The sequence below is a fragment of the Rhinolophus sinicus genome, chromosome 14, assembly GCF_057876585.1.
Source record: "Rhinolophus sinicus isolate RSI-liver-muscle chromosome 14, RSI-T2T, whole genome shotgun sequence".
Classification (NCBI taxonomy): domain Eukaryota; kingdom Metazoa; phylum Chordata; class Mammalia; order Chiroptera; family Rhinolophidae; genus Rhinolophus; species Rhinolophus sinicus.
This window is the reverse complement of record NC_142514.1, coordinates 145,549,879-145,564,680: the sequence shown is the minus strand read 5'-3', so window position 1 is coordinate 145,564,680 and position 14,802 is coordinate 145,549,879. Positions and strand designations below refer to the sequence as shown.

The window sequence follows — 14,802 nt, the reverse complement described above, 5'->3', positions numbered from 1 at the left end:
GTCACTGCAAGGGGGCTTTAGAGCCTTCTTCTTCTGGCAGCATCCAGATTGGGTCCAAGCAGAAGTTTATTGTCCCCATTGCTTAGGAAAAAGATGACGCAGATGCTGCCTCTGGCCCTGAGATAGAGCAGGGAGGGGCTGGGCCCAGCAGCCTGGGTCTGAAGCCCCGCTTAGCCTCTCGCAGGCTTGCCCTTGGACAGGTTGTGTGATGTCACTGACTTCAGGGTCGCGATGAGGATAAGAGTTATTGAGTGTAAAGCACTTGGCACATAGTAGGCATTCAGTTAGGGGTATTATCATGTGGTCGACCATAACTGCAGTGGCTACAAGTGTGTGGGGATATGACTGGGCAGTGCTTTCCTTTGGCTTTCCCTACTGAGGTGGACTGGAGACCAGAAGGAACTGGGCACTGTAGAGCAAGCTGGCATTACTGGACCTCCTGAAGTGTCTTACCCTGAGCCAGCCCCTGTCCAGGACCCCACCCTCCCCCACCTCCTCATTCACACACAAGCCTCTGGTTGAGGCTCCCCCCACTATTGTGGCTCAAGGTCTGGAGCCCCCAGCTCTCACCTTACGGCTAGGACCCTCAGACTGCTCTCCTGAGGACATGTGCCATCTCGAGGCTTCTTTGTCCCTCTCAAGGCTACAATGCAAACATCTCAGGTTTGCTTCCCTTCCCAGCCCCTATCCTCCCTTCCCAGCCCCTATCCTCCCTTTCCAGCTCCTATCCCCTCTTTGTCCTTAGTTTCTGGCCCCACCCAGATGCCCTCTAAGATCCCACAGCAGCCACAGCTGCTAAAGGACCAACAGGGAGCAGAAACAGCCTGTGACCCACCAGAGCATGGAAAGAGTGCCCTGCCTGGGCCATTGTTCTTCCTGGTCTTAGCCTAGGCCCTGCTCTAAGCATGCCCCCCCACACAACCCCCTGCCCCAGCATCACCTGGCATCCAGGCTGCACAGGAGCACCTGGATGGTGCCCCAGGGAGCCTTCCTCACCCAGGCTGTGCGGAGAGGCCATGGGGCATGTGCTGGAGGAGAACCTGAGCTCTGGAGTCTGGCAGGCTGGGGCTCCCAACACTGGCCTGCACTCTTCCAGCTGCGTGACCTTGGGTAAGGGCCTGAACATCCCTGGGCTTCTGTTTCCTCATCTGTTGAGTGGGGGTAATCATTTAGTACCTCAGAGTCAATATGAGGATTCACTGAGATGACAGATGTAGCAAGGGCTGAGGAAATGGTGGGCTTTCTGAAGAGGCACACCTAGTCCTGACTAAGCGGTCTCCATCTCAGTTCTTTTTACTTTAATTGAGGTATAACATATATGCAGTAAATTGCACAAGTCTCAAATGTTCAATCCAGTGAATTTTTACATATGTATGCACTCGTTTAAACACTGCCCAGATCAAGATAGAGGACATTTCCAGCACCTCAGCAGGGTTCCTCACGCCTCCTGCCAGGTAATAATAACCCTTTTATTCTGACATCTATCACCATAGATCGGTTTTGCCTGTTTGGGAATTATATATAAATGGAATTATATAATATGTGCCTTTTTGTGTCTGGCTTCTTTCATTCAACGTTATGCTGTCTGATTCATCCATATTGTTGTATTAGTGATTTCATTCTTTTTCATTGCTGGGGACTATTTTATTTATTGTATGAATATACCATAATTTATTATCCATTTTACTGCTGATGGACATTTGTGTTGTTTTCATTTGGGGTTATGATGAAGAAAATTGCTATGAACATCCTTGCATATTTCCTTTGACGGACATAAGCTCTCCTTTCTAGTGGGCGTATAACTAGGAATAGAATGGTTGGTTCATGAGATGTACATAAGTTTTCTTAGCTGATTTTTTAATGCTACTGTGTCAAACATTGTTGTCAGTACTTCATGTAAATTATCTCATCCTCACAATAATTCCTTAAAGTAGACTATCCTCATTTAGCAGGTGAGTAGACTGAGGCAGAGCTAGGAAGTAGTGGAGCCAGAATTCAAGCTGAGGCCATCTGTCTGCAGGCCCCATAGTCCTAGCAGGTACACTGCCTGCCCCTCTTCTCAGACTCCCTTCAAGGGCAGTCCCAGAGTGAAACGGGCCAGTCCCTCCACTGAGCTGACCAGCACTCCATGAGCTGAGCCTCCCAGCCTCCCTCACTGGCCCCAGCGGGGAGTTAGAGACCACAGGCCCTGCTTCTGTCCCTCATCTAGCCCAATAAGCATGCCACCTGCAAGTGGGTGCGCAAAGGGGCGGCAATGAGCATGCTCTGGGTGGCTGTAGCCACACGTTTCAACAGTTGTTCTCGTTGGCTTTTGATTCCAAATGAGTAGGAAATGCTATTAGTTCAGGCCTCGCCCGCTGCATGGCAAGGCCCTGGGATAGGAGTGCAGTGAGACGAGAAATTGTGGAGATAAAACTGGTGTGAAATGGAGGCCTTCTCACAAGGCTGGATGTGTCCGTGCGAAATGAAGTTACTTCTGAGAGAACGAGATTTAAAGAGATTCTGCAGAATTAGATTACACTTTCAAATTTCCTTATTAAATGGGATTGATGCCAACGAGGGGCCCCTGGCTGGCTCCATTCAGGATTCTACTCTGCACTTCCAGGCCCGGGCATGGGGCGCAGGTGGGTGCCAGCACCATACAGGTGGTAGGGACCCAGCTTGCTGAAGGCTGCAGAGCTCACCGTTCCAGCAGCTGAACTGGGTGTGATGATTGTGGAACATTCTGGATAACTTTTGCCCCTCCACGTGGGTCCATGTGGGTGAAGCCTAGGCAACGCCCACTCTTCCATTTTCTTGGCAAAGTGGTATTGAGAGCAGAGCACCAGGCCTCTGACTGGTGGGTTTTGTTTCACTTAGAGCGTGATTTTGAGCTACGATCCACATTTTTGGAAGTGAAGTTTTTCAAAAGGCAGTAAAGGTGCACGTGACTGCTCATGCCCATGTGTGTATATTGCACAGCTCACCCACGTATGTGTGTGCTTGGATGCATGTGTATGTATTTTCATGCAACTTACTGAGCAGCTACTATATCTAGCACTGTGCTGGGTACTGTAATAAAATCGTTGTGAGGAGAATACGCAGACACAGTCCTGCCTCTTGTGGACCCAGTGTACACGTGTGTGATTATGTGTGCATGTATTTGTGTACTGCTGCATGTCTTTGCACATGCGTCCTGCATCTGTGTACCTTCCATGTTTCCTAAACTCTGTAATGCTTCCCGCCTGGGTCTGTGGCACCTCAGAAGTTAGCAGCACACAGGCTGGCAGTGTAGCAGATGAGTCCAGTGCTTGGGCCCTGAACACAGACTGCCAGGGTTCACATCCCAGTTTAGTCCCATACTAACCGTGTCACCCATGACAAATCATAATTTTTCTTGTGCCTCAGTTTCCCCATTGTTAAAATGGGAAGAATAACCTATTTCATAAGGCAGTTGTGAGCCAAGCACTTGCAAGTTGAGCATTGCTAATTGTTCCATCAGTGTCATCTCCCTACAGATTACCCTTAGCCCTGGGAAAGCCCAGCCAGGCTCCTTGCCTGCCCCAGAGGAGGGGAGGGTACCCATGGTGAGAAAGGGAAGCCCCGGAACTGTACTGGGCAACTGTGCTGAGCTCTGTGAGTACAGGTTTGTAACCAGTACTGAGGCACAAGGAGAGATTATGGGAAGTGCTAAGGCCAGACCTGCCTGCGCCCTCAGGTTTGCTTCAGAGCAGCCGGAGGGACCTGCCCTGAGCTGTCACGCCCTGGGGTGCCACAGCAACCCTTTCCCACTTGACTGGACACTGAGGCAGCCTATCAGATAGATGGGGCTGATTTCCTTCTGCAGTGACGACTAGACTGTCCTTTGGGTGGTGCTGGGCTCTAGCCAGTGCCTATGGGACTTTAACTACGGTGGCACATTCATAGCAGTTTATTCTCCTCAAAGTAAGTGCCCATCACTACTCTAGGGACCTGAGATGGAGCTGTGACTGAGGTAGTCCTTTCCCTTGTGCTGAACGGGATGACACTAATCAGAGCTAGCTTTTTTTTTTTTTTTTTTTTTTAAATTGGGGAAAATTGGGGGACAGTGTGTTCCTCCAAGGCCCATCAGCTGTGGAGGGCGCAGCTCAGCTCCAACTCCAGTTGCGGTTTTCAGTCTTCAGTTGCAGGGGGCGCAGCCCGTGATCCCATGTGGGAATTGAACCGGCAACCTTATTGCTGAGAGCTCGGGCTCTAACAAACTAACCCATCTGGCCACCCCCAGAACCAGCTTTTGACTGCCAGGTCAACTTAGTCCTAAGCCCTTCACATATGTTAACTCCTTTATTCCTCATGGTAACCCTACGAGATGAGTACTATTTCACACTTATTTTATAACAAAGAAAACGGAGGCACAGAGGAGTTAAAGTCATACAGTCAAAGGTGTCAGACAAGCCCAAATTGAAAGATATTTCATAAAATAACTGGCCTGTTCTTTTAAAAAATGCCCGTGTCGTGAAGCACAAAGAAAGGCTTAGGAATTCTTCCAGATTTAAGTAGACTAAATGACAACTGAATGCAATGCATGACCCAGAATTTTATCTTGCTGTAAAAAATATTATTTGGGGGCACTGGTGAAATCTGAATGAGGTTTGTAAATTAGAAAATAGCATTATATGAATGATAATTTCCTGGTTTTGATCATTGTACTATGCTTCTGTGCGACAATGTCCTTGCTTTGGGGAAATACGTACCAAAGTATTTAAGGGTATATAAGGGCTTCATCTCTAAAACCAACTCTGAAATGAGTCAGGAAAAATGTTATAGGTAGGTAGCTAGCTATAAAGTAAAAATGATAAAATGTTCATATTTAGGGAATCTAGGTGGAGGATATACAGGAATTCCTTTTATTCTTGCAACTTTTCTCAACATTGGAGATTATGTCAAGATAAAAAGTTAAAGGAGAAAGAAAACAGGTGTCATAGCAGGGAAGGCAGGGGACCTAGAGCGCATGTGAAACTGCCAGTTCCCATTTGTCGGTCCCCTCTGGCGGCCAGACTGTGCTGTGGCTTCATATGGGTAACCTGTTCCATCCTCCCTGCAGTCTGTGTGGAGATTCTTATGATCCCCACTTCACAGATGCAAGTCAGAAAGGTGATGGGGTTTGCTCTAGGCTCTCCAGCTACTTAGGACAGTTCCCGGACTAGAAAGTAGATTCTCTGATTTCAAGGTCTGTGCTCTTCGCCTCAACCCTACTGTTGACTCTGAACTTCAGGGAAGAGTGGGGTGGGCAGGACAAGACTACTTCCTGGAGCAGCGGTGGAGTGAGGGCCCTGGGACAGAAACAGACAAGCTCCATTGCTGGATGGAAAGGGGTATTATCCCAGGTTTCTGCAGGGAGCAGAGCCTGCAGTGCCAAGCAGGACATGCTGGCAGGAGGGAGGGGGCCTCCAAAGCTAGGTAGAGTTGCAATGGTAGCCACAATGGCTGCCAGCAGGGGAGCCACAGGCTTGGATGCCTGGAGTGACCTGGGGCTGCGTAGGGTGGGCATTAGGGGGCAGAGGACTGGCCTTAGCGGAGGAGCTCTCTGGGAGATGGCGGGAGTGCTCCAGAGCCAGGCTCAGCCTGCCGGCTGAGCTGGAGGCATTGGTGGGACCAGGAGCTGGGGGCTTGGCAGTTTGGAAAAGGCCACCTGCTGGCTCTGAAAGGCCACCTGGCTTGAGATAGGTGGGATAGGAATTGCTGTGGACTTGGGTGTGGCTGGCAGACCTCCTGGGGGGTCCGTGTGAAGAGGAGGGCTTCTCTCCTGGATGCAGGAAGCACTGAATGACCTCTGGCAGTCCCTCCCAGTCACCCGGACTGTCTGGCTTTTCCCCAGATTAAAGAGCTGAAGGTAAGTGTCTGGCAGCCAGATGAGTCAGACGGGGAGGCTGCCTCCTTCCACTGTCAGCCCGCCCAGGGTAGAGGCAGGGTAGGGATTTGGCCTGTCTCCCCTCAGATGTCCCCTCCGCACCCTGAGATTTGAGGGGAACACATGAACCGAGTGAAATGGTTTATTTTGCCGGGTCCCCTGTGTATGTCTGAGTGTGCGTCAGTGCGTGCGGGCGGTCGCAAACATCATCCATTGTAAAATATCAGTGTTTTCATGGGTGAGTAGTAATTACTGGGTAATGCTTTAAAACCTTTCCTGAAGGAGTGCAAAGCTGTTTTTTTCTAAAGTCAGGAGTACATTAAAAGGATTACCATGTAGATTTGATTTTTAGATAACACTAAAATGGATCCCAAATGGACTTCAGCGAAGGGATGCTATCTCCTTAATGGAAAGTGCATGGCCGGAGGCTCAGCTCCCAGAGCCAGGCAGGGGAGGGAGGCAGGGAAGAGGTGTCTGCAGGGCCGACTGGTGGGCTGGTGGGGGCTGGAGAGGGAGGGCAGGAGGGAGAGCCCAGACCCTCTGGGGAGCAGGAGCCCGTACATGCACCCAGAGAGCCCCCTTACCTTTCCAGGAGTGTTTTCAAGCTTCCTGGACTAGCCCAGGGAGATCAAACAGTGTGGGGAGGAGTGAGACTTCTCCCAGGAGCAAACGTAAAGAAGGGAGGAGTAAGTGAGACTTCTCCCAGGACCTCTACCTTTTCCAGGCAGAGAAAGCTCAAGGTCCCCAGATGCTCTGAGACCTAAGCCAGGCTGGCCCCGGTATTCTGTGTCTCGGTGGACATCAGACGCTGGCAGACGCCACGTGGCTTCTTACGACTTCTCCAGGGCCCAGGAAGCAGAGTTCAGCACCTTGAAGCAGGGTGCCCAGATCTTACAGACACCCAGCCTGGGCACATGTGGTGGTGGGGGACCTGGGGCCACTAGCTGATGGCTTTGCTCCTCATGACTTCCTTGGGTCCTCTAGGTGCCAGGTCCCACTGGTAATGGAATTGCCGGCTAGTGCTGTGGCTTAGCCCTGCAGGCTCAGCAGCCAGGCATTCCGGGGCCCGAGCTTAGAAGGCCAGTCTATCCAGGATCCAAGTCAGAGGAAGATGGAGCAGGGTAGATGCTCCTCGTGCTGAGATCCCCCGTCATTTGGGGGCAAAACATAGTAGGCCTAGTGTACCCCCTGAGTATGGATGTTCCAGCCATTCACCACCCCCACCAGTGAGAGCACAAGTATGGAGACCTGGCTGCTAGGGAGGGAGCCAGCCCTGCTGCCAGTCCAGGTGAGCAAAGGGAAATCAGCATGGGGGGGCTATACTAGAGGGCTGGCCTGAGATTTTCCAAGTTGGTAGATATGCTGGCAGGGTGCTCCCTCCACAGGCCCCAGAGACAATAGCCCCACCATGGGACTGCCAGACCTTCCCACATCCAGCTCTCTTAACCCCTTCCCCATTTGCCCACACCTAGTTCCTCCCTGTAGGCTAGGCCTGGAAAGGAGCCCCTCAGGCTCCCCTTAGCTCTCAGGGGTGCCTGGTCCCCAGCTGGCCTCCACAGGCTCCTCAGAGCTGTGACCAGGCTGGACCCCGCCAGAGGAGACATAGGTAGGCGTGAGCACAGACTCATCCTGAGCCCCATCACTCTCTTAGACCAATTAACCTTTGGAGCTGCATTAAGGAAATTAGGCAGCAAACTTCCCAGCTAACAGACAGCCCTGCGAGGCCTGGAGGAGGGAGGAAGAGAGCCCACAGCAGCCCATAGTGCGTCCTCCCTGCCCTCACCTGTCCTGATGTGCCTGGGCTTGGGCGGCACCCCCTGAGTCCAGGGGCCACCCCCCTCTCCAAGAGAAGTCTGAGGAGGCAGTGAGGCTGAGAGAGCACAGGAAGGGGAAGGGCCCCTTGGAACTAGCTTCTTTAGTGGCCTACACTAGCCCCTTGGACTGTCTGAGCCTCAGTTTCCCCCTCTGTAGAATGAGTCCATTTGCCTGGAAGAACTCTGAGGGCCCATCTGAACTGACATCTGAGATTTTGAGACTGAGGCCTCTTGGAGGTTGTGGTTCTCCTCTGAAGCCTGAGGAAGGGTCGTACCTAGAATTAGGAAGGGAAAGGAAGCAGCTGAAATTCTGAGGTGGGGCAATGTGGGGGGGTTGGGAGCGGAACCCAGAGCCCTGAGGAGTGCAGGGATCCCTTGGAAAGGATGGGGCCAGGAGGGGGGCAGACTTCAGGGGCTTGTTGGAAAGCTGGGAAGCAGGAAGGGGTGGGATGTTCCCTCCAGAGTCAACCTGTCCGTCCACTGGAGCCTTGGTGAGGGAAGGAACACCTCCATCCCAACCACCTTCATTAGAGGCTCACAGGTCCCTCCTCTCCCCATCACCCATCCAGGGTGGGACTCTGAGACTCCCTGCACTTTCCTCTAAGCCTACACTCATGCCTCAGGGCTCCACAGGGATGTCCAGGCTCCCAGATGACACCTGACATCTGTCCACATCTCCTCAACTGACCCTCCCTGTGGTCACTGCTTGTGGCCCCAGGGTCGGGCCAGGAGCCTGTGCTTCTGTGCCCATGCATGCATACACCTGCACTCCGTACCTGCGTGCGTGGGTTTGAGTGATACAGGTGTTTGCCTGCTGGGAGGTCTGCCCCTCTCTCAGGTGAATGCCAGGCTGATATTTCAGCCCCTTGTACTTGGTACTTTCTTGTATGTTGAGAAGCTCACTTGGGCCCTGGGAGGAGGCCAGTGGCTCAGACATTCTTATCCTGGAGGGAGGAGCAACGATCCAGAGACTGGGAACATCCACTCCCTCAGGCCAGGGCAGGTAGCAAGTTTAAAGCTAGCTGGAAACATTTATGAGGAGAGCCCCAACTAAGCTAGGCCCAGCTTCCTCCTGCAGGCACCTGCCAGGAGCGCGAGGTCCTGCTCCCTCCTGGGAGTGTCACAGGGGCATCTTACTTTCGTCTTGACATCTCCATGGTTCTACATGAATAGACTAAGAGGCTGTAGCCTGACTTTCGGAATTAAAATGCATAAATGCACAAGCTGTGTGAGAAAGTCTTGAGGTGCCAAAAAGACCTGGGAGTTCTAGTGGACCCAAAGCCCATTAATGAGATTTCATTCTTAGGGTTGCAGAAAGAGCCTGTAGGATGGTGGCTGCATAAGGAGGCCTTCAGGCCTCCTGTAGATCAGACCACAGAAGGGGTCATGGCTGCATGAGGTGAAACAACTCGGGGGTAGGCCTTGGGGTTGTGTGTGTGCCCTGCAGCAGAGCAAATGCGGTGTTCCCCAGTGCTGCCTGCAGCTTTTCAAGGGACCTTCACGGGGCGGGGAAACAAGCTGTCCCATGCAGCCCAAAGGACAGGACCTAAGCCCAGGGAGGAGGTAGGTAGCTGGGGAGAGAGCGAGGGCTCCTGGGAACCCCAACCCTGGTGGGGACAGTAGGGAGAAGCAGTGGGTTCCCATTCCCAGAGGGCCCAGAGCTGGAAGGCCTACCTGTGTCCATCTGTCTCTTGTCTGTCCATCCAAAGGCGTGCCGATGCTGTCCGTCCAGCCCAAAGGGAAGCAGAAGGGCTGTGCGGGTTGCAACCGCAAGATCAAGGACCGCTACCTGCTGAAGGCGCTGGACAAGTACTGGCATGAGGACTGCCTCAAGTGTGCCTGCTGCGACTGCCGCCTGGGCGAGGTGGGCTCCACCCTCTACACTAAGGCCAACCTCATCCTGTGCCGCCGCGACTACCTGAGGTGGGCCTCCCACTGCTCCATCCTCCAGCGCCCAGCGTGGCCCACCCCGCCCTAGACCCACTACCCCAAGTGCATGGCCTGTGTGTGCACTCATCCCAGACTGTCCTGCCCCTGGCCTTCCGTCTACCCCAGCCATGCCTTTAACTCCTGGGCCTCAGTGGCCAGCACAGGTCCTGGGCAGGCATTTATAACCGCGGGCATTTATAACCTGAGATGAGTTTCCCTGGGGCACCAGCGTGGCCCTGCCCCTGCCTTTGTCAGGTGCTCCTGAGCCACTCTGTCCCTGGAATCTGGGAGGGGACGCCTCAGAGGGACTTCCAGGAGCAGGTGGGGAAGCTATGATTGCCCTGGGCCCTCCTTCCTACCTCTCCCCAGTACCTAGCTCCCCCACCTTTCCAGGAGGGCCCTGGGATTAGATACCGCAATGCCTGGGGAGCCTAACCCTGGGAGAAGGACCACTGATGTTGGAGCTGAAAGACCTGGGTTTGAACTAGCTCTGAGCCTTTTGGCTTCTAACCTTCTCCAAGCCTCAGTTTACTCCTCTGTGAAGTTGTGAAAAGAATAAGGCTTCCTACCTTGCATTCCTCAGAGCTCTAACCCACCCTCCCCACAGCCTGGATCCTATTCCCTGGGGCTGCCTCCCCCAATTAACCCTCCCTTAGGCCACCTATGACATCAGCAAGGCTGGAAGGAGGCCACAGAGCAGGGGCCTTGGCTGAGACCCAGCACCTGCATTTGGCTCTCACGCAGGCTGCCGGGTGGTGGCTGGGCCTTGTGGAGAAGAAAGGCCCATCGCATTAATTAATAGGTCAGGCAAGGGCTTCTTGAGGCACCCTCTGCCCAGGTTTGGGCATGTTGGGGGGTGGGGTTATCAGCAGAGGCTCCCCTGCTTCTCTGAAGAGCCTAAGATTTACCTGCCTGCACCTTCTCTTTTAATTTCTGCCTCGACAGGAGTTGTTTTTGTTTTCTAAGTGGTGCAATAAACCAGGTTCTGTGACTCAGTGCTCCTGGCTGGGGCTGGAGGGGGGGTTAAGTCAGGGGTGCTTCTGCGGACTCGGCCGTCCGTGACCTGGAAAGGGCCTCCCAGTCTGGAGGTTTAGGACATCCCCTGGAGGCTGAACCTACCAGGTTGGGGGAAGTGGCAGACCATCTGATGAGTCCACAGGATGTGGAGAGGGAGGGCCATAGTGCAGGATGGGCTGGTCAGCAGAGCTGAAGCTCCCATAGGCATTCTGGGCCCTGCCAGCTACTACAGCCTGAAGGTATTGTCCCGGGCTCTGGCAGAGGCCAAAGAATGACTGTGGGGCCAGGTAGGCCAGTGGGCCAGGGTGGGGGAGGGACTTCCTTGAGCAGCTCAGCCCCAGAGAATTTCTGTCCAGAGCTTGTCCCCTCTGCAGCCTGCTCATTGGACTGGTGGCAAGAAAGGCCCCTCTTGGCAGGCAGATGCTGTGGCCCAGCCTTTGTCTGCCTTAATCTGAGCCACCAGGCAGCTCGGACTGATGAATAATGGAGTCAAGCTTGTCTGCAGGCGCCTGAGCTTGAGCTGGACAAATCAGGGATTAGAAGGGCTTCCCGCTTGCCTCGCAGCCCCCTTGCCTCACTTGGGGCTTGCTCGGCCGGCGTGTAGGAAAGAAGCTAGGACTGTGAGTGATGCACACACTTTCTGGCTCAGACCATTGGAATAGCCAGCCAAGATTGGCCTGCTTGGGGGGGAGTAAGCTCCCTGTTCCTAGAGCTTTGCAACCAGCAGTTAAGGGAAGGGTTGTCTGCCTCCAAGAGGCATTGTGCCAGAAGTCCTTAGAACTTTCTATTGACATCAATCCTGATTTTGAAGCATCTTTGAAAGGATCCTCTAGTCCAGCATCCACATTGTCAAGAAGGATAAACTGAGGTCCAGGGAAAGGAAAAAGGGACTTAGGGCAAGTCACACAGTGAGTTAGTCACTGAAAAAGACCTCCTCATAGGGTTGTCAGGAATAAATGAGTTGATCTTTGTAAAGCCCTTAGAACAGTGCCTGGTACATAGTAAACACTGTACAGGTGTTTACTACATGAGTTCTGACTGAGAGTTTACCGAAGTTTTCACAACAAGCCTGTAAAGGTTGTATTTCAGTCCAGTTTTATAGTTAAAATAAGTGAGGCTCAGAGAGACTTGATGTCTTGCCTGAGGACACACAGCCTGTGAATGGCAGATTGTCTCTAAAGTCTGGCCTGTGTGAATCTGGAATCCTGCTCACAACCCAGCCGAGTATTCTCCTGGTGATCCCAGCTGCTTGAGGAACCCCAGTAGGAACATAGCAGGGGGCCTAGTCAGCCCAGCCCTGGGTAGGCAGTGTCAGCTGACCCCGGAGCCCCTACATCCCCTCCCTGGGTGGATATGCCCCTTTCTCTAAAGCCTGATTTCATAGTAGAATTCAGATGCTGCTCTCTGCGCTACTATCCTCTTGCCCAGGCCCACATTCTAGGCCCACAGGAATGGGAGACAGGTGAGGCCATGGGTGGAGGCAAATCCCCTGCCCCCCCACCCCCACCCCAAGCTCCCTAGCAGCAGGCTCCTGAGCCCTCTGCACCCTTCCTTCTGCAGGCTTTTTGGCACTACCGGGAACTGTGCCGCCTGCAGCAAGCTGATCCCAGCCTTTGAGATGGTGATGCGGGCGCGGGACAACGTGTACCACCTGGACTGCTTTGCCTGCCAGCTCTGCAACCAGAGGTGAGTGCGTGCTGGACCGCTAGGGGACCCAACGTACCCCGCAGACCCCCGCTGACTCCTGCTGGGACAGGCCAGGCTCCCTGTGGAGGTCTGCATGCCAGTGTGGGTTCTGTGTGTGCGCACAGCTGCACGTGTGTGCTGTCCTGAGCACGCATGTGCATGTGTGCATTCTATGCATGCCTAAGCCCTGTAGTTTAGTGTGCGTGCTCCGGTGCTGTGTGCGCATGTTTGTGGGACGTGGTTCTGTATGACTGTAATGGACAGGGGCTTGCATGAGCTTACTGTGTATGCACAGTGCGAGTGTCATGTGCATGTTTGTGTTTTTAAATGTTCATGTCCACATGGGCACGTGTACATGATGGAATTCATATGAAGGTGCATGTGAGTTTCTAAATTTCCATGTACAAATGGAGGTATGTGTGTGCTTGGTGTGCATGATGAGTATGTGTGTACACGGGTTCTGTGCACATGCCCTGTGCCCTTGTGTGTGTGCCGTGTGCCATGTGCCATGTGCATGCATGTGTGTTCTAGTGAGCAGGGCTCACAGACCCGGAAGGTGAATTCCCTTCAGGGAACAGCCCCTCACTGCTGACCCCTGTCTTGTTATTCTGTTTCCAGCCCAGCCTCCTTTCTGGTCTTTTGGCCCCTGCTCAGTGCCCCAGCCCTGTGGGAGGCCCCAGGGACCTGTGGAGCCAGAGCCCTCCTGGCTGGGGCCTAGCACCAGAAGGCAGGCCCTTTTCTCAGGAGCCCCCAGTTCAGGAAGGAGCTCATACAAGTATTCCCAGAGGGCGAGGTCTAAAGGAACCTGCAGAGTCTGGCTGAGGCTCTCGCAAAACCCACTGCTAGGAGGGCTCGGTGAAGTTGCATCGCCACCTGGTGGTTTGACTGGGATCTGCTGGGACCAGGCTTGTGACCCTGGGGTACCACTAAAGGTCTCTGCTACCCTGGGGACAGCTTTTAGGGAAGGGCTTCCAATACTTGAGGAAGACTGGGGGGCTCAAAGCAGAGCCTTCTTTGGGCAGGGGGAAGATGATGGGACAAGGTCATTTCCTTCTGATTCTGTTTAGAGAGTCTGTCCACAGATTCTGTTTAGAACAAGAGTACCCTTCGCTGAGCCATTCTTTTAAGTTGGAGAGGGAAACAGAGGGATGGAAAAATCAACCATTTTATCCTTTCCTCCTTCCCATCTCTACCTCTCTCCCCTCTGCGTCTTTTCCTGTTCGTTTTTCCTTCTCTCTCTCTTTCCCTCTCTGGAACTGGGGTAGGCTGTCAGCCCCTTCCCATCAACCCCACCCCTGCATGAGGGACCTGACTATGGAAGTCCTGTGGCCCAGGCTTGTCTGTCTGCCCTATATCCTGGGCTGCAGGGCCTGGCCAAGATCTGGACTGACCCAGGGACTTTTGGGGACCCCCTCTGGAAAGATCAAGGAGCAAGCTCCTCAGGACCTCACTTCCCACATGTCCACCTCCCTGCTGGGCTGGGTCCTGTCTGGAGCCCCCACCACCCGCTGGGACCTCTCCATGGCCTCTCTCTCCTGCTTGGATTTTCCAGATTTTGTGTGGGAGACAAATTCTTCCTGAAGAACAACATGATCTTGTGTCAGATGGACTATGAGGAGGGGCAGCTCAATGGCACCTTTGACTCGCAGGTTCAGTAACGCCCGGCGCCTGGCCTCCAGGCCCGTCTGTCCGTCTGCCCGCCCGCCCGCCCACCCACCTGGCCGGCCAGCCGCTCTCCTGCCGATTAGAACGCCTCCATCCTCGATGGGAGGGATGGCCCTCCTCCGCGCTGCCCGTCTGTGTGTGACCCCTCCTGGGGCCGGGTGGGGCCTGTACAGTCTGTCTTCTGTATATAAATGGGAACATTTATTTTATGAGAAATGTAATGCGATTTTATTACTGGCGTGGATTAAACTTATGAATGTTTCCGGGGAGGTTACTCTGCATTGATCACTGACATAGACCTGGGGCCCCTCCCCTCTGCTTGGGAGTGGGCAGGGCCCTCCCCTTGGCCCTTGGGACGGGGGTCATAGGGCAGGGCAGGGGCTGTCCCAGTGGGCTTTCGAGAGAAGAAGCTGGAGGGAAGGGGACAACCCCAAACACCCCAAAGCCAGAGGTGGGAACTGGGGTGTCCTTCCCTTCCCCTGGCAGAGCAGGCCCCCAAGATGAAGAGAGGCAAGATGAAACCCTCCCTCCCGTAAGTTCCTGTGTTATATCCCCCCACTGAGACACCCCTCCCCCCCGACTGCCCAGTGACCCAGTTCTGACCTTGACAGGACCCCAAATCCTGAGCCCCCTCCCATGAGTACCATCCTGAAACCTGTCTTTACTTTCAAGGTGATGGGCAGCGATTGCTGTCTCCTCCCAGCAGTTTGGGCCCAACCTGGGGCCTGGCTTTCTCCACTTCTGGGTGAGTGAGAACAATCCTGTTCCCCTGTAACAGCCCACACAGGCTGGATGCTTTCATTCGTTCAATCTGCAAACCTT

The 14,802-nt window shown here is 53.7% G+C and overlaps 1 protein-coding gene across 4 annotated transcripts in view; it reads left to right on the top strand.

Moving 5' to 3' along the window:
- The window catches only part of LMO1 (LIM domain only 1), a 51,297-nt gene extending 37,048 nt beyond the window's left edge, over positions 1-14,249 (top strand). For all 4 annotated transcript variants that reach the window (XM_088791627.1, XM_074335949.2, XM_074335948.2 and 1 more), the window contains 3 exons: positions 9,393-9,606; positions 12,190-12,315; positions 13,868-14,249. In XM_088791627.1, coding sequence (XP_088647753.1) covers positions 9,401-9,606; positions 12,190-12,315; positions 13,868-13,973 — 438 coding nt within the window. In that variant the 5' untranslated portion in view covers positions 9,393-9,400 and the 3' untranslated portion in view covers positions 13,974-14,249. The remainder of the gene's footprint in view (positions 1-9,392; positions 9,607-12,189; positions 12,316-13,867) is intronic.
- Positions 14,250-14,802: the final 553 nt, after the last annotated feature.